This window comes from Herpailurus yagouaroundi, unplaced genomic scaffold, assembly GCF_014898765.1.
Source record: "Herpailurus yagouaroundi ecotype Mexico unplaced genomic scaffold, PumYag 185, whole genome shotgun sequence".
Lineage (NCBI taxonomy): Eukaryota > Metazoa > Chordata > Mammalia > Carnivora > Felidae > Herpailurus > Herpailurus yagouaroundi.
Genome location: NW_024412416.1, coordinates 24,037,513 through 24,064,909, shown reverse-complemented (window position 1 = coordinate 24,064,909; position 27,397 = coordinate 24,037,513). Strand labels below are relative to the sequence as shown.

At 37.9% G+C, this 27,397-nt stretch overlaps 2 protein-coding genes across 5 annotated transcripts; both read right to left on the bottom strand.

Annotated features, from left to right (window-relative positions):
* Positions 1-944: 944 nt before the first annotated feature.
* SNRPN (small nuclear ribonucleoprotein polypeptide N) lies at positions 945-7,464 on the bottom strand. The gene is made up of 7 exons (XM_040493868.1): positions 7,350-7,464; positions 5,025-5,176; positions 2,874-2,985; positions 2,300-2,452; positions 1,717-1,855; positions 1,225-1,350; positions 945-1,120 (listed from the first exon to the last, which is right to left on the bottom strand). The coding sequence occupies exons 1-7, from the start codon at positions 7,350-7,352 to the stop codon at positions 1,083-1,085; spliced, it is 723 nt and encodes a 240-aa protein (XP_040349802.1). The 5' UTR covers positions 7,353-7,464; the 3' UTR covers positions 945-1,082.
* Positions 7,408-26,956, bottom strand: SNURF (SNRPN upstream open reading frame). 4 transcript variants are annotated; one of them, XR_005796274.1, is made up of 5 exons: positions 26,825-26,956; positions 19,640-19,735; positions 13,824-13,949; positions 12,643-12,679; positions 7,418-7,496 (listed from the first exon to the last, which is right to left on the bottom strand). XR_005796274.1 is itself a non-coding variant. In XM_040493870.1 (4 exons), the coding sequence occupies exons 1-3, from the start codon at positions 26,836-26,838 to the stop codon at positions 13,844-13,846; spliced, it is 216 nt and encodes a 71-aa protein (XP_040349804.1). In that variant the 5' UTR covers positions 26,839-26,956; the 3' UTR covers positions 7,408-7,496; positions 13,824-13,843. The 4 variants fall into 4 exon arrangements, 3 of the variants coding, with proteins under 3 accessions (XP_040349804.1, XP_040349805.1, XP_040349806.1); XM_040493870.1 differs by lacking the exon at positions 12,643-12,679 and having other exon boundaries at positions 7,408-7,496; XM_040493871.1 differs by lacking the exons at positions 7,418-7,496; positions 12,643-12,679 and adding an exon at positions 13,109-13,188 and having other exon boundaries at positions 13,796-13,949.
* Between the last annotated feature and the right edge of the window lie 441 nt (positions 26,957-27,397).

The window sequence follows — 27,397 nt, the reverse complement described above, 5'->3', positions numbered from 1 at the left end:
CACCCAGGCACCCCCAATCTACCAGTCTTAAGTTATTAAGGAGTTAATATCAATCTTTAACTAGTATTTTATAAGCTAACTCCTACAATCAATAAGGACTGATTCATTTTCTAGTTGAAAAGTTAGCAGTAAAACCTAAAAACCTCCTTCCTCTTCCTTTTAAAATTTACTTCACTGTTGCATAACCAACTCAATCTTTACCTACATATGTGAGCATCCCTTAATTATCTAACTGGAAGAGACTGTCCACTTTTTTAAACACTTAACAGTATATCACTAAGTGATACAGTTGGATATAATTTGTGCTCAATAGTGTCAATGACATTTTAGGGTATAAGTCGCCTTTATTTTAAGTAACAACCTATCTCAAATATGAAATCTCCTCTAGTTTTAACAATGTATAAGTAAATACTTACTGGTAGGTTGTGATGATTATTCCAGAATCACATCACCTACTCTGATCACGCAAAGCACAAAAACACTACAAAAGCTGATCAACTGAGGTAAACTTCCAAGAAAAGTAGTATCTCCAATCCAAATCCTTTGATTTAATGAACAAAGTCTGATATAGTACCAGTTTCCTTCCATAGGTGGCCTTACAAGGCCTTTCATGCCATCCCTTCTTCCCTTCAGGTATGTATGGCACATTAAAGTGGAGGAGGCCATGTGTAAGTCTTAGCCCAGTCACTTAAACCCCGGTCAAGAGTTTTCTTGTGTCAAGGTTACTGACAGATATCAGTCAATGCACAAAGTGAAAGCTGGGAAGCTTAATCAGGTATCACAACCATTTTATCTTAAGAATTAAAGAGAAAATTATTTAAATGCATTGCTTAACAGAATTCACCTCATCCATAATAACTTTAAGACTAGAAAAATCCCAGTCTTCATTCTGAATTCAACAAAGTCAACAGGCAAAAAAAAAATGTACAACATACAGCAGTACCTTGCAGTTTAATTGCTCTGTGCATTTTATTAGCTAATATTAATGCAGCAAAGAGGGAACAAAAGCTCACAAACACTCTACACAGTTTCACAAGAGACATTGCAGGGAAAAAAGTGACTTAAGAAGGATCAATAGTATCCTAGGGTCTTGGTGGACGCATTCCGGGGGGAGGTGGACCTGGAAAAAAAAAAAAAGCAAAATTCCATGGGACCATTAGAAAAACATCATATAAATATTCAAGGGCCCGGCTGGCACCACTGTGCAGAAGTATAACCACTCACCTCTAATTCCTGGTGGTGGGGGTCTCATTCCTGGAGGGGGCATGCCTATTGGCGTCCCTCGAGCAGGGGGAAGCCCAATTGGTGGGCCCATGGGTGGTCTCATACCAGGTGGAGGAGCCATAATGCCTAGAAAAGAAAAATGGCAGAAATAAAGTCCTAAATAAACTCAGCAAATAACACAGAATAAAACACAAAACAGTATTTAAAGAAATGGGCCTAAATATTAAGCAGAGAGTTGAAGAATTTCTCCTGGACCATTACCACATAAATCCATCCTCAACACAAGAGTCCACAGATTTTCATTAAAAAGTATTGTTTAAAAGTAGGAAATATACTCCAAGCAACTAGTGAGGTACTTAAAGGGCTGGTTCTTTGTTCAGTATTTTCTTATGGTATTTTTAGTTATCACTTCCTCAAGATGATACAATGTTTTCACAAAACACCTAAATATATCTGAGAACCAAATTCTCTTACTTCCTTAGGATTCCTTACCTGGAGGTGGTGTTGCTCGGCCCACAGGAGTGGGTGGGGTCCCCCGTCCTGGTGGGTACTGAGTTGGGGCTCCAGCAATGCTGGCAGTAGCAGCAACTGCAGCAGCTGCTACAGTGCCTCTTCCCTGTGGAGTCATTACCTGAGGAGGCATGGTCAGATATAGTAAAGGTAAGGCACATCCTCTCATTATTCACATACAAAATAAATGGTGAATACCACAGCTTATTAAATATGAAATAATAGAATTTTTTTTTTTACTTCTTCCATTATTTTCATTAAAAAAATCTTGGCACTAACACATCCTCCTTTAAACCTAACATGCCCTATTTTAATCTAGTAAGTCCTTTTACATTTTCTCAACTCTGGTTTACCCAGCCATATTTCTCTTTACTTACCAATACTGGTAAGTAACTCTTACCAAGGTGGCTTTCTTTAATCTTTTCCCCTCCTAATGTATATCTGTCTTTCATCACTCTCTATAGCATATGCTGCTTACATAGTATAAGATGTACACTCAGGCTTTTAAATCTACTCTGCCTCTGGGCACTTTCTCTCAATAATATAAAACCTCCTAGTTCCTCACCTGTTGGGATGGCCCCCCAACCCCTCGGACAGGGCCTGCTAATCCAGCAGGAGCCTGGGGAATTGGAACACCAGCTGGCACTCCTCTGCCAGCTGCCCTGCCAACCCCAGGACCCCCTGCAGCTCCAGCAAGAGGTACCCGAGCAATGCCAGTCTGAAACAAGAAAAATTAGTTTGAAATCAAATGATTTACCAAAGTTATCAATAATCTTATTCCTAAAAGATCACTGCTTTCCACCATTTTTCCTACCACCCAGCTTATATTAGTTCTATATTCACAGCAATAGACAAGTGTACCATGGAGGCATTCAGCAGATTAAATGTACATCTGTCAAACTGTGAATACAAATAAGACACTTCTAACCTTATCTAGGTAGTACCCAACCCACAGAATAACTCTATAGAAAGTCCTTAATCTTGAAGTACAGACAAGAACTGACATTAAGTGCTCGGCACATTTTATTTAACAAATGTATACTATTTATTGTGCCTCATTGTACCTTGATTTAGCATCATCTCAAATAATGTTATGTCCTTCCACACTAATGTTCTGTCCTGCCCTATGTACTCCTTACATCTTTCGGGGGTGGTCCTTCCACTGTCATGGAGACCAAGTTCTCCCCACGTAGCAACACCAGACCCAAAACCCGCTTCTCTTCACGTTCTGGCTGCTTTGCATTCTTTGGCCTATAGAGCAGAAACAAATTTTAGTAAGGTAAGTTAGGGATCACTCACTAAAATATTTACATTTCACCTTAATAACACATACACATGACAATAATTGATGGCAATATATTCATGCTATTACTAAGTTATGACAAAACAAAGGCAAAAACAAAACACTAGACTCACTGACATATAAGGGTAAATGTTAAAGCCCTTTTCCTATTAAAATTTTCCAAAATGTTCCCTCAATGTTATACTACAGCAAAACTAATTTCTTCTTCATGAAACTCAGATGAAAATGATATGGCTAAAACTTTCAAAAATGTGTTTTCATGTTAAAATGGGAAGTATGTTTTTTAAATCATTTTCAACTAAGTAAATTTGGGTGACAGACAACTAAAATGGGAACAGGAACAATGAGGTCATACCAAATGATAAAGAAAAAACAGGCTTTGAATTAGAGACACTGTTGTATTCCTGGCCTTTATATCACTTATATAACCATGGGAAATCTTAAAAATTTAAAAAAAAAAAAAACTCTGTACAAAGTCACAATGGTCAGAAGCAAAAATCTACATACTTAAAAGCTACTGACACAATATCATTCAAAAACTGTGAGTACTATCACAGAGAAAAATGCACAATTTAAAGCATTATCCATGTGAAATTATCCCCATAACTTAGTGAAAGATGTTAAACAGAGAAATTAATATGACTAAAGTTCTCATCAAATGCCTTCAGTATTTATCAATGTCGTAAGGGTTTATTTTATTTTCAGTAAAAAGTTAGATTATTTAAACAAACAAAAAAAAATAACACTGAAACATTCACCATCTTAGAATTTCTGATATAACCCTACTTGTTGCACAGGAAGGAGACTGAGAATACATGAAAAGGGAAAGATAAAGCATATGTTATGAATTCTATTCAAATTTGCCTGAGAGGAACAGACTACAGCAGGCAGGTGAAGGTGAGCATCACCTACCTTTTTCTTCATTTTTAATAAAACCTAAGTGAAATGGGCAAATTAAAATTCTGAATAGTATATCATAGACTGTGGCAATAAATTAAATGGAGCCAAGAGTCAAGAGTGATACATTGTAAGTTCTGCCCCATGATAAAAAACAAAGCCATCTTGAGTGTCCAGAGATATTACAAATACCAACTCAAATACTCTGAATGAAAAGTCAACTGAATGGAAGTAGGATGCCACTAAGATCCACCAATTCTTGTGATCTTATTGCAGAGGGTCAACAGTGCTCTGTGAAAGGAAGCTCCCTAGTCACAGGTACAAAGAGGGAAGCCTAATGTGGTAAGGTACAAGCACACAGGATATTCCTGAAGAAATTAAATGGGCAAATCAAAAATATAATAGAAGAGGGTTAAGAACTGACACCAGGTCAACACTGAACATGACGATTTTGACAAAACAAGGTGCATGCAAAGAGGCTGGCTGAACAAATGTTAAATCTGGCCTAGAGTATTCTAATCATATCCTAACTCCTCAACCATGAAGAGTAAATTGTTATTCATAAGATCCCTTCAGTCCAAAGGAATACCACAGAACTTAACCTATTAATAAGATTAACTTTTTAATAAATATAACTTGATACTCTGCTCATACAGTACAGTTCTATTCCAAGTTCAGTTCATAACTGTGTTTGCAAACTTAAAACAGTAGTGTAAATACAATGACTTCAAGACTGGGAGACTGTAGGGGCACCTGGGTGCTCAGTCAGTTAAGCATCCAACTTTGGCTCACGTCATGATTTCGTGGTTCATGAGTTCAAGCCCTGCGTCGGGCTCTGTGTTGACAGCTCAGAGCCTAGACCCTGCTTCAGATTTTGTGTCTCTCTCTCTGCCCCTTCCCTGCTCATCCTCTGTCTCTCTTTCTCTCTCAAAAATAAACATTAAAAAAAAAAGAGTGGGAGACTCTGATCTTCTAGGCCAAGAGGTTAGAAAACAGACTAACCCTACCTCCTTCAGTTACCCTCTATAATCCCTTACTCCGATTATCCTCTCCCTCAATATCCCATTATCCAAACCCAAAGTGGTCTTACTTGATCTTTCTGAATTCATCACAATCACAGAGGATCAAGTTCATATGCTTGTCAAAAGCCTTAAAGGTGCCAATGAAGATTCGGCCATCTTGCAGGATACATCGCATTCTATAGTCAATGTGTTGCAGCATCTTGCTGCTCTTTCCCACAGTCTGAAATGAGTAAGAAAAGCTGTCTGCAATTACTTTATAACCCTCCCCACCATTTCTTCCCCACTCCTATATCAATCCAAACTTTGTTTCCTTAACACATCTTCCCTCCCATGTTGTCTCCAAAAATACCTTCACAGTCAAGATACTGGACCAAATTTAGACCCAGGTCAACTCTACTCTGTGGAACCCTCTACTTCTCAGAATGACTATGCAGTTTCCCATCATCCTATTTCTTCCCCATCAGATTCACAAATCTAATTTCCTTTTAGTATTCTGATTCCTCTCCTTTCCCAATTCTAATCCCAAATTCCACCCTCCTTCAGAACACTTGACCCTGGACTATTTCTTTTCCCCTAGACATCTATCCAAACAGTGGGAAATTGCTACCTCCATCAAAAAAACTTTCCAACTCCCATCAACCCAATGCAAATACAAACCACTATTTAGTTCCCCAAAGGCCTCTGTCCTAGTTATATCAAACCCTGTATCTCCTCCTACTCAGAACTTGGATCAATGTTTCTCAAACTTGTTTTCGTTTCATTTACCCTACTAAGGCACTTTTTAAAAATATTTTTATCATGGGGCAGCTGGGTGACTCAGTCAGTTAAGTATCTGACTTCAGCTCGTGTCATGATCTAATGGTTTGTGAGTTCAAGCCTAGCATTGTCAGTGAGGAGCCTGCTTGGTATTCTCGCCCTCTCCCTCTCTCTTCCCATCCCCCACTTGCTCTCACTCTCTCTCTCAAAATAAATAAAAACTTTAAAGAAAAAATTCTCTCTCTCTCTCCCTGAGCACCTGGGTGGCTCAGTTGGTTAAGTGTCCGACTCCAGATTTCTGCTCAGCTTATGATCTCACGGTATGTGAGTTCGACACCTAGACCCACATTGGGCTCTGCACTGATTAAGCAGAGCTTGCTTGGGATTCTCTCTTTCTCTCGCTCTGTCTCTCCCCCTCTTCTCTCAATAAATAAACAATAAATAAAAAATAGGCCACTAATTCTTACACCTTAAAAAAAAAAGATTCTCTCTGCCTCTCCCTCACTTGTGGGCACACATGCCCTCTTTCTCTCTGAAATTTTACAAATTTTATCCTAAATCACCCACTCCACTGAAATTTTAAAATGTTGATAATATTGTATCTGTATTTATATCCTGTGGTCCTTTGGAACACCACAAGCCATTGTAAAATCAAATATTCTTTCCACTTCTCAAAATCAACTCTTGCTGCCTTGGGATATCCTTCCTGTTGAGAATACATGTTCTCAACTATCTAAACTTTAACAGAATACATGCTCTCAATTATCTAAACTTTAATAGAACCACAAACCTGATTAGGATGCTGTATCTCTTGACAGACTAATTGTGTATTTACCTAAGCCCAATGTCCTAAATCCCTCCATTTTCTTTTTTTTATTTAAAAAAATGTTTATTTATTATTCAGAGATGGAGAGACACAGAGCATGAGCAGGGGAGGGGTAGAGAGAGGGGAGACACAGAATCCAAAGCAGGCTCCAGGTTCTGAGCTGTCAGAACAAAGCCTGACATGGGGCTCGAACTCACAAACTGTGAGATCATGAACTGAGCCGCAGTCAGTTGCTTAATCAACTGAGCTACCCAGGTGCCCCACTCCGTTTCATGTCTACTGTAACCTAAGTAAGGGTCCTCCATCTTCAGGATGGTCCGTTATTATTGTAAATCATGTAAATCATGACCAAAACTCTTCTGTATTTTCTCACATATAAGATCCCTCTTAAGATGTTTTCCAAACTAGGGTGCCTGGGTGGCTTAGGGCCAACTTCAGCTCAGGTGATGATCTCAGTTTGTGGGTTCAAGTCCTGTGTAGGGCTCTGCACTGACGGTACAGAGCCTGTTTGGGCTTCTCTCTCCCTCTCTGCATGGCCCTCTTGCTCTCTCTCTCTCACTCTCAAAACAAATATATAAACTAAAAAAAAAAAAAAAAAAAAAAAAGATATTTTCCAAATCATTTTATCACTAAAATAGGAAAAGGGATATAGCTCTTCTTCAGTTGATATTCCACACAATGAGATGCGATCTCTAAAGATTGATTTCTTGTCTCTAACATCAAGAACACAAAGACACCCCACACTCTGGTAAACTATTATGTTAGGCCCTTCCAATAGCTTTTCACCCTTCTGCCTTAATATACATCTTACCATGGTTGCTGTTCCACCAAATCCAATGTCCGAAGAAAGGTTTCAGGATTCTTAATACCTAAGGGAAGGCTACAGATAAAGGTATGACGCAGGTTCTCCTACAAACAATGCAAGCTTGGGGCAGAAGCTTCAAACAGTAGATGGAGCCTGCAGAGGAAAGCATGATCTAGCTGCACTGCAATCTACCATGTTTAAAAACAGGCAGACAATTTTACATGAAAATCACCATAACAGACATATTTAAAAACACCTCCCATGTTCCATACCCACCACATGAACACCAAATTTCACTATTCCTTGACCTTAACTTCCACATTTTACACACTTAAAGTTGACAGTGTTTATTAAATTTTTATATTATGCAGACATTTTTAAATGTCTAAAAAATCACTTTCATTTTCCATTCCAAAAAATGTAGTGTTTTCTTTTTTCATCCTTACTTTAGGTGGTGCTTCATTCTCTGATCCTAAGTTAACCCATCATCTCAACTTCAACATTTTGATATATCCCTAAGCTTCATAGCCATCTGAATTATTCTCCTGAATTAGTTAAAATTTTGTTCTTAGCTAAGCCACCTAAAGGTTTTCAACCTCAAAATCCCCCTCCTTGACCCTGCCAAAACCTCTTCAAAGTAATTCTAAATAATTTTTTTACCAAGAACCAACTGCATTATCATGTACCTGCTTATGACGTCCTATGTTAAAGTGGAGCATAAAACAACTGATTACTTGCTTATATGGATATATAGGTAATTTTCTTAGCAATCAAAAGAACATGATTATAACAGTGTTATCATTTTTCCCAACATACTAAGGAAACTCCTCTGAGTATGGCAACCAAATCAAAACTAGAAAACAAATCTCAAACTACTAATTATACTTATTTAGAAAGCAAACACACAAATTATATTACTCTTGAATGGGAATTTGGTTTATGCAAAAAAGCAGCCTAGTATCATAAACAAAATCTGACATAATTTTATTTTTAATAATACAAACATTTTCAGTAAACTTGTTGTCCTCTGTCTTCAATGGAGACATTTTGCAAACAGCTAAGTATACTGATTCAGTAAATTATGAATCCTGTATTTTAGGATGTGAAAATAAAATCATCAAAATAGTGGTTGTGAAACATAACATCAAAACAATAAGGTAAAAGAAATGTTTTGAGGACAGTTTTCCATGTGGAACTATATGACACTCGATCAAAAGAGAACAGAATGGTATGAAAGAAAGAGTTCAGTAAGAATAGGTAAGATGTAGAAAAGAGGTTTCCCTATACCTACAAAAATTTATGTTATACTTAACATAATGTACAGTTAAGATGTAGAAAAGAGGTTTCCCTATACTTACAAAAATTTATGTTATACTTAACATAATGTACAGTTAAGTACATTATGAGAATTTTGGAGTATCAGATTTTCTAAAAAATAAATTCCTGGTATTAGAATATCTCCTAACCTTTGTTCTCCAAATGCAAACTATCATGCACTTTTTGTGCATTTTTCTTCTTAAAGACTTTATGCCTATACTGTCCTTAACACTGTCCATACTTCTCCAACATTTACCATAACTGACTATAATATCTATAAACTTGTCTCTTTTCCCCATCTACCCAATGTAGGTCTTAAAAGATACAATGACATCAAGGATACCCCCTTTTACAGCATCCAACATTGTATATGACTTAATGTTTTGGATAAAACTGACATGTAATGATCTCAAAAGATCTGTTCAAATCAGCAGACTGGCATGCCCTCCTCTCCCCAAATCAATGTAGTTTGTAACCCAAACTCACAGGAGTAGTTTAAGGTCTATAATATAGATGTTCTGAATTCTGACAGGATTATCTATAAAGCAGTCTAAATTCAAGAATACTTACATATTTTTTACCTCTAGTCATTAGCTACTTTCATTTTTTATATCTACTAAGATTTAAAATCTTCAGCAATCCATAGTAACAGAAAGTAAATCATCTACAGAAACAGAAAAAAAAAATAGAAACAAAAAAATTCACAGCAACAGAAAGTAAATAAGTGTTAACCTGAAGTTGGGGGTAGAAACAGGGAATGTATATAAATGAGCATAAGGGACCTTACTCTGAAAATGGAAAGTTCTCAGAGTTCCTGGCAATGACTGAAGTCAGTAAATTTACAAAAATTTCGGTGATTTTTTATGGTATATACATTATACATTAGTAAAGCTGGTTAAAATGCAAAATGTCAGGATCTTTCAATAACGTGGAAAGTTTGTAACACTGCTTTTTATATCACCGTTAGTGCAAACAAAACAAAACAAAAAAGCTAACCACTCAATAAGACACTATTACTGGAGCATACCCTTTTTACCATCAACAATGGAGATATACTACCAAATACTTAGCCACAAGACAGTGATTATTAGAAAATTAAAAGATGGTAGGGCTAGATTTCAAGATTTCATTTAAGGGAAAAAAATGTAATCACAGAAAGGTATCTTACAAGGATTAATGCAATGGAAACCAGCATCAAGTGTGCATTTAAGGTGACACCTCTCCAGTAAAAATTTAAAATTCAAAACAAAACTTTTTACCTTCAGATGCCAAAAAGATTTGAGAATACGGATTTTCCCATCAGTCTCAGTTTGAAATGTTCTGTCCCACCTGACATTTCAGTGAACACACAACTATCAGACCTAATTCATAGTTTAGCTGTAAGAAACCAATAAATTTGAACAATTGTATAGCAGAAGAATAAAAAGGGAAAGCCAGTCAGTCCTGCTTCTGTCCTTCATCTACCCTGAGTTTCTAAACCCCTTCCACAACTACTAAACGTAGTTAACTAGTTATCAAGTATAAAAATGCACCTCGACATATGAGTTACAGACTAAGGAATTGGAGGGGTACATGGGTGGTCCACTCGGTCAGGCATCTTACTTTGGCTCAGGTCATGTCTTACAGTTTGTGAGTTTGAGCCCTGAATCGGGTTCTCTGCTGTCAGCACAGAGCCTGCTTTAGATCCTCTGTCTCCTCCTCTCTCTGCCCCTCCCCAGCTCATCTGTACGTGCTCACTCTCAAAAATAAACACTAAAACAAAAAATAAATAGATTTCCCAAAATATCTTAAAAAAAAAAAAAAAAGAACTGGAGACCTAGAGAACTGGGGATATGGGACATGTAATATGATACAAAATATTTTGTATAAAATAAGGGATATACATACATATTACAACTCAGAAAAGGGGTTGGCTAGAGTGGTTAAGAAAGACTTCCCCTAATGAATAGGACCTGAAATTAGAAAGTTATCTCTTATCCCTAAATTTAGTACACTATAATCATGAACCCTTGTAACAGGAAAATGATATATTACTTTGGAGACTGATCAAATATATCTTCACAACAAATGACAGCAAAATGCCTCATGAAAAGGAAAAGAGTAGCAAAATCATAATGCACTGATGAATTGGCAGTTATGATAAATCTCCTTACATCAAAAGGCACATAAGCAAATAAATGGCCCAAGTCCCTGACTCAAACATTGTAAGATTTTCCACAGAAGTTCTTAAACTTTTGGGAACTTTTCTAATGACAAAACTTAAAAAAAAAAAAAAAAAAGTGAAAAGACAAGATGGTTGGGGCACCTGGGTGGCTCAGTCTGCTAAGTGTCAGACTTCAGCTCAGGTCATGATCTCACAGTTCGTGTGTTCGAGCCCCACATCGGGCTCTGTGCTGACAGCTCAGAGCATGGATCCTGCTTTGGATTCTGTGTCTCCCTCTCTCTCTGTTCCTCCCCCACCTGTGCTCAGTCTCTCAAAAATAAATAAACATTAAAAAAGAAGGATGGTCAATCGTAGCCAAGTCACATAAAGCAAATCAGAAATCATATAATAATGGTAATGCATTAGTGCTCATTCAAATCTTGTAATATAGCACACCCTTCACAGAAAAATATACAAAAAAGCTTAACAAGTAAAAGGAGGTAACACAAACAAATGGACAATATTCATCCAGAAAGCAAGGCCAGTTTAAATCCCACACACACAACACACACGCACACACACGTGCACACACAATTTTCCTTTTTTGGAACTGTTTATTTATCAAAGAAAAAAAAGGCACCACAGATGGTACTGAGAAACTAGCACTAGTAGTAATTGTTCTAAATGGCAATCAACAATGCTTATGATGCTGTCAGCAATGGAACAAAACATTTAAGAGTCATACTAATATTTATAGCCTGCAGTCCTTATCCTAGACTCTTATCCTAATAAATTTAACATACCAAATATATCTTTAAAATATAGAACTAATGTTTATAACAGCATAGTAAAACTAGGAAAAAAAACAAGTACAAGGGAAAAGTAAATAATGAATGAACTGTCATTTATTCATAACAAATCATAATTATGAGCAATAATAAAATGAGGAAACATTAATGATATACATTTAAGTGGAATAAATACAAAATAAGTTTGTTAAAAGCATGATTCCAACTAAAAAAAGAAAATGGGCAAAATGAAAGAAAATTCAACCTTATGGTAGGTTTAAAAATCTTTGGTTTACTTTCACATTTTTCTTGGCTATCACTTGGATGCTTTAGATTTTTATAGGAAAAAAGGAAGCATATCAATTGTTAAAATATCTTTAAAAACCTACCCATCTACATTTATTCCTTGGACTAATTGTTAGATTTGACCCTCATCCCAGAAATTCATCTGATTCTCTACCTTGTAATGTTTACTTCATTTATATACACTCTTTCCTATAACCCCTTTTTCTTTACAACATTCTATAGTATCACCACTCATCCATTGTCCCAACCTGGTATTTTCATCTTTGAATGTGGTTATCTAAGATGCCAGTCAACTTTAAGGAAGAGGATTAATTTTAGGCTTTGCCTACCATTTAATCTGTTACAACTATTGTAGTCTGTTGCTGTAATTCCAAATACAGCCACCGACCATACATAAATACGATTACTTGGTTGTGTGCCAATAATTTTTTTTTTTTTTATAAAACAGACAGTGAGTGGGTCAGATACTTTAACAATCCCTGCTGTAGAATAATCCTAGTAAATGAGTGCTGTTTAACTAGCACTTGGGACTAGAATAAAACATAACATCAGAAAATTATACTTGCAGATAGATTATAATGTAGGATTTAAATAATAGGGGTACCTGGCTGGCTCAGTCAATAGAGCATGTGACTCTTGATCTTGAGGTAAGTTCAAGCCTCATGTAAGTAAGGTAGGTAGGTAAGTAAGTAAGTAAGTAAGTAAGTAAATAAATAAATAAATAAAATTATAGTTAGGAACTTACAAGAGTATATGAAATGCACTGAGAACCCAAAACATTCCTGGTTAAAAAAAAAAATCAATTGTTCAGAGTCATTTAAAGATGGCCCTACTCTGAGAACAGCTGGGGACAATGATCAGATTCCACTGCCTGAATCAATTCCATTGCCTTATAATCAATTCCAGGTTATTATTACTGGAGAATGCTGAGTAAAGGACTCAGCAGGGGAGAATTTTTCTCAGAAAACTTACATTTTTTCTCTTTTGCTTTAAAAGTCAAAATAATAGCTATAAACAAGTCTAATTAATTTGAGTTGTGGGGTAATACATAAAATAGAAATAAAGAAAATCTAGAAGAAAATTCATCCAAAAGGTCCCTTTCTCTCCTAGTTTCTAAAAAGTGTATTAAACCCCTGGAGTCATTCAAATCTTAAAATTTTAAGGTCACATAAAACATAGAAAGACAGACTGTAAATAAATCTACATCACAGTGAAAAAATCATGGATAATATTTTATTACATTGTCAGCTGAATCAAATACACTGATACATTATCAGCTGATTCAACTACACTGTTGAAAACAAAAGTGAAAAAAGAGAAAACAAAAAAAGGAATAGTTAGCAAATATGCATGGGAAATTATTTAGCTTATTTAAGAATGTGATGTATATTTATAATTCAGTAGGCACAAATAATATGTAGTTAAAACAACCAATGCAGGTAAAAGTGTAGCGTCATCAGGCACTCTTATTATTTTCAGGGCAAAAGAGACTAATACTTTGTAATACAGTTTAGAAAAATGTACCCTAAGGTTATATTCCTGATTCCACTGAAGCTTTATTGAAACTACCAGGAAAAAAGATGAAGTTTCTCACAAAAGGTAATTACAAAACACTGATTCACAAGTATTTAGCAGCCATTTATAATGAAGTATGTTCATATAAGATTAATTTGAAAAATCAATAGAATTTAGATATGAGTAAAACTACTTAACAAGCATGTATAACTGGGAAAGTAAAATATCAAGGTAAGAATGTCAAGATCCTATTGCTTTTACATTTTTTAACTTTCTGCTTGTAATATGAAATTTTTAAGGAAAAAATTTTAATATATCCCAAATAACTAAAGTGACCTCCAAGCACATTATTTATTACTGACCATGACTGTATCAGCTCTAACCTGGTTTTTCACTTGGAAATCAGCTAACCTGGATGTTCCAATACTGCTTTAACCACCTCTTGGTGTCTCTGCTAAGAATGCCTGTCTCAATTCCGCCTGGAAATCCAACACAGGTACTTGCTGCTGCTGAGATCGCCTTGGGTAGAGCTGACACCTATGACAAGAGCACAATACACATAAATATAAAAGAGATTTGCCTTATATGGATAACAATACCAAAGAAAATGTGGTGACCTTACATTTAAAAAGATCCTCAATTAGGGTCAGAGCATGCCATTACCTTATGAAGAGACTATTAAGAAGAAACAGGAGTCTCTGTGTACACAGCAATGTGCAAGGAACAGGATACTTACCACTTTGGATAAGTAGGATACTACTGAAGGAATTTAAAAAAAAAGTTCTTTTGGTTTAAAAAGCCCTGTATTTGAGTGCCTGAGTAGCTTAGTCAGTTGACCGTTATACTCTTGGCTCAGGTAATGAATGATCACCTTGTTCAGGAGTTTGAGCCTTGCATCAGGCTCTGTGCTGACAGCACAGAACCTACTTGGGATTCTTTGTCTCCCTTTCTCTCTGCTCCTTCCCCACTCACTCTGTCTCTCAAAATTAAATAAACAAACATTTTTTTAAAAAGTTGGAGACAAAAAAAAAAAAGAGGTTAGAGTGGGAGAGAGCCAAAGCATAAGAGACTGTTGAGAACTGAGAACAAACTAAGGGTTGATGGGGGGTGGGAGGGAGGAGAGGGTGGGTGATGGGTATTGAGGAGGGCACCTTTTGGGATGAGCACTGGGTGTTGTATGGAAACCAATTTGACAATAAATTTCATATATAAATTAAAAAAAAAAAGTTGGAGACACCATCAGTACCATATCCATTACTCACTTTCCAATCCTATCTGGAAACAATCCTTTAACCCCTAGTAAGAGGAGTGAGGCATTTGCTAAGCCATTTTCAGGAGATGTTAAGACTGTCATCCATTCTCTTACTCCTGAGTAACCACCTGAAACAAGGAACTACCAGGGCCCAGGCTTTTTAGAGTCTCAAACTGTAAACTGACTACCTATTAGTCAGAATGGAATTCCATAGAAAAGCCCTTAACTTATCCCTATGGATCAGTAATCAGGCTGTGAATCTGATTCTAAGAATGATGAAGGAATGTACAAAGTGTTACTGGCTAACAAAACAAGCATAAAAAGTAATCACCAGCAAATCTTCCCTTGTTAAGTATGTGTGTGTGACGTGTGTGTATGTGTACGTATGTATATATATAACTATTCCATAGCAGTTAGATTTGGAAACAGGTTTCACAAAAGGTATTCCACTATTTTCCATAGTTTTTAAATAACATTTAAAAAAATTTAATGTTTTCTATTTTTGAGACAGAGAGTGTGTGGGAGAGGGGCAGAGACAGAGGGAGACACAGAATGTGAAGCAGGTTCCAGGCTCTGAGCTGTCAGCAGAGAGCCTGATGCAGTGCTGGAACTCCTGAACTACAAGATCATGACCTAAGCCAACGTCGGACACTTCAACTGACTGGACCACCCAGGTGCCCCAGTTTTTAAATAACAGTTTAAACATTCTGTTGTATAATAAAGAATTGTGTTAACCTTTGTCCATGGTTTCTGAGAAGTAACCTCTAAATACCTGAGTTTACCAAGTGATAGGAGTGTGTCTTCATTATTCGTGGTGGGCCCCTTGGATCACACCTGAATTAATGTTAACAAGATGATTCAGGATAAGGGCTGGCCAAGGCACAAAGACCAACCACGTGATTAGAGTGTGGGGCTTTTGAGCTTGATCTCCTGGGAAGGGATGGCATAGAGTGAGATGGACTTCAATCATAATGGCCAATTATTCAATCATTTCAAGTACTAGAACTCTAATAAAAACTATAGAAGGCACACAAAGTTCTGGTGAGCTTCCTGGTTGATGACCTATACACTGATGTGCTGAGTGTCTATTACATCCTAAGGACATGGACATTACAGATCTTGCCCTAGAAGTCTCTCCATTTGGCTTATCCTGATTTGTATCCCATACTGTAAACTTAATAGTAAGTATAGTGCTTTCTTGAGTTCTGTGAATCATTCTAACAAATTACAGAACCTGAGAAAATAATGGAAACTTTGAATTATATCTACCTGTTGAAAAGTTCAGGTGGCCTAGAAACTTTGAGGCTTGCAGCTGGTATCTCAATTGAGGGTCATCTTATGGAGAACTGTACCTTTAATGTGTCAAGTCTACATTAACTCCAGAGAATCTGAATTACATTGCCCATGCTTTTAAATTGTCCCATTCTAATCAATGAATAATTAAATCTTTATTTGGGTGTTCTCATTTCCAATCCTTTCATTACCAAATGGCAACCAAGCCCCTGACCTAATAAGGTTTTAAAACATTTCAACCAAAAAAAATTTTTTTTGGATTCTTTAAACTCCTATTGGAGTGTCTCTTTTGGGTTTAACCTGAAACCCAACTGAAGATTAAGGTAAAACTGAGAAAATAAGATGCAGTACACATAACATTTACTTTGTGAAATGCAGAATGTAAATTTAGAAAAACATCTGAAGGGTGCCTGGGTGGCTCAGTCAGTTGAGCGTCCAACTTCGGCTCAGGTCATGATCTCATGGTTCATGAGTTCAAGCTCCACGTCAGGCTCTGTGCTGACAGCTCAGAGCCTGGAGTCTGCTTCGGATTCTGTGTCTCCTTCTCTCGCTGTGCCCCTCCCTCATTCATGCTCTGTCTCTCTTTCTCTCAAGAATAAATAAAACATAAATAAATAAATAAATAAATAAATAAATAAATAAATAAATAAATAAACAAATAAATAAGAAAAACATCTGAAAGGGGTACAGAAAATGGTCTCTCCAGAAGACTCTCCGGCCCCAATCTCCAAATTCTCTCAAATTTACAGTACATCAATAAACAGGAAAGACATTCACCAGCCCCCAAATCCAAAACTGATTACTTGATAGATCTATTAGAAGAAAGACTAACCATCAATTTCAGGAGTACAAATCACTTAGCTTCTATTAATAGTTATGGTTGGTCTGTGGGATGGATGTTCTGTCTGCAAAGTTTTAGTTTTTATTCAATTTCATTTTGTATCTTGGATGCAACATGAATAGCAATCCTTCATTAGCCATTAGAACTGGTGTACACACAATTTCTCAGGAATACTGGCTTTTAGTTTGGCAAAAGGTGGGATATTTATGGATTATGATTAAAATAAACATACTATAACTATCAAATATCCCAATCCTGAGAGAATCCTGAGCATATGTACCAGGGCTTAGAGAATATCCATACTGCTTACCCATCCCCATAATCACACACTCTCAAAACAGAGAGAGGTTACTGGGGAAATTACACTATTTCCCTAACTCAAAATTCCCCTCCTTCATTTTAGCACCCTCTAGTATTTATATATAATATACACAGAAGAAGTCAGGAAATGAAGTTACTTCTTCTTTGAAAGTAACATGTTTCCAAAGAGGCAGACAAGAAAATGACACCTAAGGAATGCTTAAAGAAGATGAGGAAGAGATTACCTGTTATGCTGGTGCACACTGATCCTGTATAAGATAATGGCTCTAACAAAATATAACAAATATGATAGAACCATTAACACTAACAAAACATCTCCCTCAAGAACCCCCCCCCCCTCAATACCTCCACCCCAATCTCTAAACAACCTCAAATACTTCTAGAGACTCTGGGGAAAATGTCACTTTTTGGGGTGTCTGGGTGGCTAAATTGGTTAAGCGTCCAACTCTTGGTTTCAGCTCAGGTCACGATGTCATGGTTTCGGGAGTTTGAGCCCCTCATCGGGCTCTGAACAGGCAGCATGGAGCCTGCTTGGGATTCTCTTTCTCTTTCTGCCCCTCCCCCACTTGCACTATCTCAATCTCTCTCAAATAAACTTTTAAAAGTTAAAAAAAAGAAAATGTCACTTTTAAGAGTTTTGCAGTTACGAAAGACATTACTTTATAAGAGAAAATTAACATGGCAAAAAGTCTATTATAAAGGAAAAATTATATAAAATATTCATTCATAAAATACTTCTTTTCAAAGTAATTCCCCAAATAAAAATGTAACAAAAGAATGAGGTCAGGTAGAATAAATAAAATAGGGAAAATGAGGAAATCATTAGCCTCACCAGTAATTTAAAATGTACAAGTGAAAATATATTGCAATATTCCTACAAGTAAAATGTGCAAATAACAAAAATAGGAGACAAAATGTTACTGCCATTTTATAACAGCTTTAAAAAAAAAAGCCTTATATTTGAGGGAGAAATAAAATGTAAATAATAATGAATATTAACTTTCAAATTGACTGTCCTTATCTTTGTTTATAATAGCTAAGAAATGCAAAACAGCCTAGGGGCGCCTGGGTGGTTCAGTCCTTGAGTGCCCAGGTCATGATCTCAAAGTCCATGGGTTGGAGCCCCACTTCAAGCTCTGGGTTGACAGCTCAGAGCCTGGAGCCTGCTTTGGATTCTGTCTCCCTCTCTCTCTGCCCCTCCCCCATGTGTGCTATGTCTCTCTCTCTCTCAAAAATATACAAACATTAAAATTTTTTTAAAAGAAATGCAAACAGCCTAAATATCAGTAAGCTAATTATGAATGTAATTATGTTATCATACCACCCCTCCTCTAATATTTGTACAATAAGGTTGATTTATATGCAGTGACATACAAAGACCCCCCCAAGATGATTGCAGAAAAATAAATCTTACATATGTAGCCAAACAAATCACAAGTATGCCTTCCTCCTCTCCCTACCATGTGTGCATACACATGAATAAACAGAAAAATATCTCAAAATATAGACATCTACATACCTGTGGGTTATCTCCAGGGAGGGAATGGGAAACAACTGATGGTAAGTTGAAGTGAATACTTTTTACCTGAATGTTAGGTGTTTTAAAGAGACTATACTCATGTATTTTTATTACTTGTAATTGTGGAAAATAACAAAATGAAACAGCTTTGCGAAAGGGCCAAAAATGCCACCCACTGATACTGTCAAGATTAGAAACAAAATACAAGTTCCAATAAATACTCAGTATGTATCAGATCATTAAAAATGTTGATATATTTTATATTAAAATCCCCCTTCTGGAAATCTAAATTTAAAAGTGTATCTACATGTAGATATCCTAACTAAGGAGAAGGAAAAAAATGTGTACATTTCAAAAATTTTTAATTTTTAATTGTTTATTTACTTTTGAGACAGAGACAGAGTGTGAGTGGTGGAAAGGCAGAAAGAGAGGGAGACAGAATCTGGAGCAGATTCCAGGCTCTGAACTGTCAGTGCAGAGCCCGATGTGAGGCTCAAACTCACAAACCATGGGATCATGACCTGGGCGGAAGTCAGACACTTAACAAACTTAGCCACCCAGGTGCCCCATGCATTTCAAATTTTTAATTGGATAAATGCACTAAGCAAAAATAAAAATCTGAATATTGCCAAGTATAAATATAAATTAGCATTCCATCAAATGCATAGAACATTTTGCAAACATAGAAAAAGTAGTTTAGTAACAACATAAATAAAACAGGCATAATTTAAATATCAAAGTTGAAAGATGTAGAATTTAATGAAGATATAATCCACATACACATATGGGATAAAAAGAAATGCACTTTACTAAATTTTTGAACAGAAATTAGTACCACATGTTTAAGAATAATTTAACCATTTTGCTATATTTTCTATATTACAGTCCTATGGTTCTTTCATTAATAAATTCATTTCAATACACCCTCATTGCATTATACTTTGTTCTGATTTGAAAAATAATTATGACCTAAACTGGTTCTCAACCCAGAATGTACTCACTCTTGGTTGCTCAGTGAGGCTGTCCTTCTACGTTTGACTTGTACTTCCACCTCTGGTACGTGCTGCTCCGTGGTCCGTCTCAGGTGTAAGCGGTCCCTGAAACAGAAAGCGGAATTTATTTGATAGACTTCAATAACTTTAAAATAACCACTTAGTTAAAGGCTTATTTAGAGCTGTAATGGGGCGCCTGGGTGGCGCAGTCGGTTAAGCGTCTGACTTCAGCCAGGTCACGATCTCGCGGTCCGGGAGTTCGAGCCCCGCGTCAGGCTCTGGGCTGATGGCTCGGAGCCTAGAGCCTGTTTCCGATTCTGTGTCTCCCTCTCTCTCTGCCCCTCCCCGGTTCACGCTCTGTCTCTCTCTGTCCCAAAAATAAAATAAAAAAAAAAAACGTTGGAAAAAAAAAAGACTGCTTTAGAGCTGTATTTAATATGATGGAGATTTTAAAGTGCTTATAATCTAATTAAAACAAGGTACAGTAGTAGTGTGCCTGGGTGTCTCAGTTGGTTAACCATCTGACTTCCTCCCATGTCATTATCTCATGGTTCCTGAGTTTGAGCCCTACATCAAGCTCTCTGCTGTCAGAGTAGAGAGAGTCCCAAGCACTTGGGATCCCGTCTGCTCCTCTTTCTGCCCCTTCCGCCATTCTCTGTCTCTCAAAAAAAAAAAAAAAAAAAAAAAGTACAGTAGTAATATACATCAATTGTGCCTCAATAAAAATGGGGGAAAATAAACAAGACAAAATTTTAATATTAGAATACCTTCCAACAGTCAGGATCTATCCTAAAGCCACTTTCCCCTTTAGAAGCCCTTTAATGTCAGAGAACAGCACGGTGTGGTGGGGTGAAGATGGTATCAGTTAAGCAAAAATAAAGTATTTCCACTTACTTTTACATGTACAGATTAAAACTTTACATTCACTGAAATACATTTATATACACTGACCTACTCACTACCCATACCTGCATTAACCCTGAGAAAACAGCAATGTGGATTTCAAAACTAGTCTGAAAATATCTTTTTAGGATAGATCCTATAGAATAGAATAAAGCATAAAGCTGAAAATATAGAATTTCTACTTAAGCAACTTCCTATGCAAATGCTGTTTTCCTAGGATTTGCACAATAAGAGATAAAAGGGATGCTTAAGCAAAAAAAAAGTAAAACTAATACCATAAGCTACCACCATCCTATGATTTGCAGAACAGCTCACAAAATGGCTGCTCAATGGATCTAAGCATGAAATCTTGCACCTGGTATTCCATGTTAGAAACTACAGGAACCACTCCTAAAACTGCAATTTAAAAATGTTAAATCAGAAATGATAGAAGGAAAAACGTTTTATAAAAGTTACGCAACATACTTATTTGAAAGCCAGAATTCAAAGGAAATAGCCCCAAAGCTAATTCTCTGAACTGTTTTGCTATTTTAAAATTCATGTTAGAACCAAAGTAATCCAATCAAATAGCTTTCTAGTAAGCCCAAGGTGCTTTATTGCTTCAAAAACTTTAATGTTCTAACCAAGCAAGAGAAATCATTTAAACATCACATCTGTACATCAGAGTTTTAAATGATAAGAGTATATAATTTGATAATAACAAAACTCCACTTCAAAATGGGTGAAAGATTAGAAAAGACGGCTTTCCAAAGACATACAAATTTACATTAGCATGAGAAAATATACTTAGTATCACTATAGTCATTAGGGAAATGCAAATCAAACTATAAACACACCACTTCACACCTCAGGAGTGAAGGAGGAAGTGGAGAAATTGCTAGTCGGACCATGAAATGGTGCAGCCTCTGGCACTTCCTAAAATTGTGAACAATATAGTTAACATTTGACACAGTAACTCCACTCCTAGAGGGAATGAAATAAAAAAAAACATTAACTTGAGTGTGATTGTTCCTAGCAGCATTAATCATAAGAGCCAAAAAGTGGAAACACCCAAAGCACAACCACCAAAAAATGGATAAACAAAATATGGTGTGATATGGTATATTCAATACGATGGAATGTCATGCAGTCCCAAAAAGGAATTAAGTATTTACTGATGAAACATGGCTTCACAAATATACTTAATACAATATTATATTAAAATTATATAATAAAAAGGTCTATGTTCATGGACAATTATGATTAACCTAATAGTATAATTAAGAATACATCATTACCAAAAAATCTTTAAAATGAAAATGTTCAGCTCCTTTACCCCTTCATACCAGTTGCTCAGTATGAAAGGATCTGAGTTCATTTAAGAACCAGCATACGAATTATTCAATTTTCTGAACCCATTTTTAAAGCTACATGTAAAATCATCTATGAGCAGATGTGTTTTGATAACATTAGAAGTTTGTTCTAAATATGCACACATGTGTTTGCATTTATAATCTTCCTACTGCATTTCCAACCTAGAAACCAGCTTTCAGAAAATAAGCATTTAAAGGAAAAAAGATGGGGTGCTTAGCTGGCTCAGTTGGTTGAGCATGCAGGTATGGGACTCTTGATTTTGGTGTTGTGAGTTCAAGTCCCACGTTAGGCATACAACTTACTTAAAAGTGATCAGATCACACAATGTTTTTCCCAGTAGCCTAAACATTGTCAAATATTTAATATGCCTTATATCCTACCAAAAAAAAGAAAAAAAAAACTTAACTGAAATTCAACTACTAAGATCTCAAGAATGAAAAATAAAAGAAAATATGAGGTCATCTCAGTCTACAGATCTCATAAACAAAGTCAGTTCCTCTCAAACAAAACCCATGGTATCATTAAAAAGTAAATTCTAAGCCATCAGCATTCAGGAATTAGGAGGCAAAAGAAATCACTTCCTTACCCAACATTTGTTAGTGAAGGAGACAACCTTAACCATCAACAACTCTTACTCAAGCTTCCTGGCTCTGGGCCACAAAAGAGGCGGGGATAAAGGGGACCCGCAATAAAATCCAAATGTAAACTGAAGATCAAAAACTTCATTGTCCCTGTCAGGTTGAGACAATACTCATGCCCTGATTACTTCAAGGATTCTTCCTAAATATATCTGAGCACAAGAGTGCAGTGTCAAAAAGTAAGAAACTCAAAACAGATTGAAGATCTAAATGTCAGACCTGAAACCATAAAATTCCTTAGAGAAAACATAAGCAGTAATTTCTTGGACACTGGCTTCAGCAACATTTTTCTACATGGGTCTCCTCTGGCAAGGGAAACAAAACCAAGATTAAACTATAGGGCTTGCACCCAAATAAAAAGCTTTTTCACAGCAAAGGACAACATCAACAAAACAAACAGACAACCTACTGATTGCATTCTTGGGGAGAATGTAAACTGGTGCAATCACGGTGGGAAACAGTATATAAGTTCATCATAAAATAAAAAATAGAAATAGCCTATGATTCAGTAATTCCACTTGTGAGTATTTACCCAAAGAAAACAAAAGCACTAATTCAAAAAGACACAGACACAGGTACCCCTGCATTGCCTGCAGTGCTATTTTTAATAGCCAAGATATGAAAGCAATCATATAAGTATCTGTCCATAGACGAATGGATAAAGATGCAACATATATATTCACATACAATATTACTCAGCCATAAAAAGTAAAAATTTTCCATTTTTGACAAGATGAATGGAACTAGAGGGTGTTAATGCTAAGTGAAACAAGTCAGAGGAAGTCAAATACCATATCATCAACAGCACTATATGCTGAAAGATGATAACTACATTTGTGAGCACAGCACAACACATAGAGTTGTTGAACCACTATGTTGTACATCTGGAACTAATAGAGCATTCTGTGTCAACTAAACTCCAATTAAAAAAATTAAGATATTAATTTTGAGGCCTTGACATCTTAAAGGTAGAATTTTTCAAAAACAAATCTGAGCACATTTAGAGTAAAGGGGAGAAATAAAGATGTAGCATCACCACATATACAGAAAGTATTTCAGCAAAGAAGCACTGGACATATGCAGTAGGCAAACCAAGTTAATACAAAATAATCTCTAAATAAACCCAAACCAGACAGTACTTTGCCCTAGATAGCAATACAACAATCCCTGGACTGTTTCCTCACTTTAAACCACAGACAGGGTTCACACTGACTGATCATTTTCAAAATGATTTTCAAAAAGCCCACATACTAAGCCAAATATTCAACAGGCTCAGCAGAGACCTTGAAACCTCAGAGGTCTTTCCAAAGGGATCCGCCATATTGAGATCCTAAGCCTGAGTGAAAAACTACAAAATGGCTGACCAGTATAATACACACTCATTTTGCAAATAGCCAAAATGATCAGAAGTTAAATCAAAATATAGTTATTTGATGCAGTATGTGTATACAAGTAGGAAAAATGAGCAACAAAATTCCAGACTTCTGCTATTTTTAAAACTACTCAGAAAGATTCCACAACAAGCTTTCCAAGGCTTCTGGGTTTACGTTTTCCTTAATTACATTCCAACTCAGCACAACCAGACATATTGTTTGCGATAGATAAGGGGAAAAAAAGAAAGAAAGAAAAGGAAGAGAGAGAGAGAGAGAGGAAAGAAAGAAAGAAGAAAGAAAGAAAGAAAGAAAGAAAGAAAGAAAGAAAGAAAGAAAGAAAGGAAGAAAGAAAAAGGCAAGCCCATCAAAATCCTGTGAAGAAAAACAATATCCTTGAAAATACCTCCCACAAAAGGTGGAATACGGAATACTAGAATAGTTACTTTGTTAATTGTACTTTCTCACCAAGTTTTCATAGTAACTCCAACTTCAAAACTGATCGATCAAAAGTATCACTTTAAAAATAAAACGGGGGCAACAATTCCCTAATTCAATACTCACACCCCCGTAGCATTCTACTCTTCTGATGCTCTCCTCTGTTCTTGAGCACACGAAATTTACAATTCTCAGCTCCTAAGAACCCTGGAGAAGCCCTGATGCCCAGTTTAAGGAAATTGTCCATAAAAGCGACATCACAAAAGTAATATCCAAAGATTAAGAAATAAAACACATTCTTAAAGGTGATGCAGGTGTAGAGTGACCAAATCTGGAAAATGGAAATCAAATGTTATAGGAAGGAGAGTTGTTTAAGGGGTTACTGAATCCCCTCTGAATATTAACAACAATTAGATTGTTCACAATACAACCTAGGGAATCTATGAAAATGAAAAGGTGGGCCTTTCTAAAAAGTCAGAACACAGATTTAAAATCTACTGCACCAGTAGCACTGTGGATCATAGGATGGTTTTGCCTTTCTTGCCCTCCAGGCCCCCATCTCTCCTTTCTACAGCACCATAGAAAGGCAGGGGCACAGCTTGGCTGCCAGTCCACGCAGGCATAGAATATACAAATCCTTTGCCTCATTGTCCTCTCCCCTTGGAAGTGACCTTATGGGGAAAAGGGGGGGGGGGTGCCTCAAGGTACAGGCTCAACAATTCTGTGTCCTCCTTCCCTCCACCCACTGCAGCACAACAGGGAAGGAGCAGCCATTACAGCGGACAGGTGAAGGGGGGTGGCAGCCATCCCCACCAGGCGGAGGCTGCGCAAACCCCCTCCTCTGGTGCCCGCCCCACTGCAGGGCAGAGACGCTGTTTTCTGTTGCGCCTGCGCATCCCAAATCCTGCACCCTTCCCTACTGCAGCACTTTGGAGGGGGTGGCTATCCACTCTTGCCCGCCTCCTCCCTTTAGCACCACGCTTCGAGGATGCCGCTGAAATTGCCGCGCGGCAGAGGCTACATAAACTACCCCTCCCCCCACTGCGGCACTGGGGAGGGGGTGGCTGCCCCCTACCCTGTTGCGCCTGCGCAGATTTGCACATCTGCAGCGGCAGCCATCTTTGGCGAGTCGCACAATGCTTGTGACGCGGCACTGGACCCCTAAGAGCCCCCAAGCGACTTTCGAAAACCTTACTCCGAATGCAGAAAATCAATGCAAACAAGAGACACCTCTGCAGTATTACAGCCCAGAACCTGCATGACTCTCACAAAATTCATAAAGCAAGCTCTGCACGCCATATCCCTAATCTTACACCAAAACCACAGAAACGAGGGACTGTGACAGACAAACATTTCTTCAGCCATCCCTTCAGGTGAGCAGTGGGCAGCGGCAAACACCTAAGACTGCCTCAGGTCAGAGAAAACTGAACGTTCTCCCTTTTCCTCAAACTAGGGGCTGTGGACCACTCACGACTACATCAGGCCTTCACCAAATTCCCTGTCCGCTGCCTCCACCCCAATGCCCCTTCTTACCAAGCTCACTCTACCACAACCGTGGCGGCCACTCGGCCAAAGCTCCCATACACCACCATCACCACCCCCACTACCATCCAATCGCCCCCCTCCCATCAACAATAGCATGGCTGCTCCACCGCCCCCACACATAATAAACCCTGGTGGGTCACCCTTTTCAATGTGCCACCCTCTTTGTATCACCCTCATGGCAGCCACCCCCGCCGTCCCTCCCCACCACAGTCCCTCCCTACCACCACCATGACGGTCACTTGCTGCCCCCGCCCACCATGGCCACCAAAATCACCTTGCTGGTCACCCTGCCATCCCCTCCATTATCACTAAAACAGTGGCCACCTCGCTCACCGTCAAACCAACAGCATGGCCACCATGGCGACCCCTTCGCTACCACCGACACCATGAACAGCCCACCTTAAGCTCCCTCCCACCACCACCATGGCGGCCACCATTACTAAAACCACCACTGTGGACACCTCACCCCAAATACCCCTCCTTACCACCGCCATTGTAGCTACCCTGGTCCCCCGCCCCCCCCCATACCACTGTCACTTTTACCGTATGTCCTACCTTATCGTCCCCTCCTTGGTACTGTGGACTCCCCACTGATCCTATCCCATCATATCTTCCCCTGCCTTTCACACCACGGCCATCACAATGTACCCTCCCAAACCACAGTCATGGCCTCAGATCTCAAGGACAAAAGGCCACTCTAGAAAGGATCTGATGGGACACACTAGAGTGATATATACCAGCCAAGACACAACACGACATGGACAGAACACTTTCCGAGGAGGTACAACCAAGCCTCAAATCCTCAGTCAGTTCCCCAGAACAAAGAACTTTAGGACCCGGATTCCGAGTATATACAATACTCCAAGTTCGGCAAACTTGGAATATTGAACAAACCAAAATGAGTATTTCCTAGGCTGTCTCTAAGGGAAGACATCCACACAGCTGACCTGGCCCGCTCCATCGCGCTGCTAGCCGCTCCTCAGAACAGACCTTCAGGCATCTCCGGCGACCACTCCACTCTGTGTTCCAGTCACTGCGGCAGGGCTAATCACACCAGTTCCACCTGCGCATGCGCAGCTAGCCACCCCTCCGACTCTGGCTGCGCAACCGCAACTGTTTGCCGCAGTGCTGAGGTCCTGCCGCAGTGCAGGGGTGCCAGCGCCCCCGCCAAGCGGAATCACTGGGGCCTGATTTCTACTGCACTCCAAATAGCCAAGGCGCTAGCGCCTTTTCAGGAGAACTCCACCACCACCCTGAGTTTAATGGCAAGGTCTCTCTTTTTTAAAACATGTAAAATGTTGAGGAAATAATTCTCGGTTCCCCAACAAATCTTTGTAGGCACCATGGGCCAAACAATCCTGATTTACAATCACCTTCAAGTCTTCCAATCTGTCTAAAAGAAAAGAAAAAGATATTACATTCATTATTCAAATTTGGTGGGGTTCCCCCCTCTTTTTCTGCTTTCTACAAGTATTTTTTCAAATTATGAAAATTATGTCAAAACAATAATAATGTAAGTA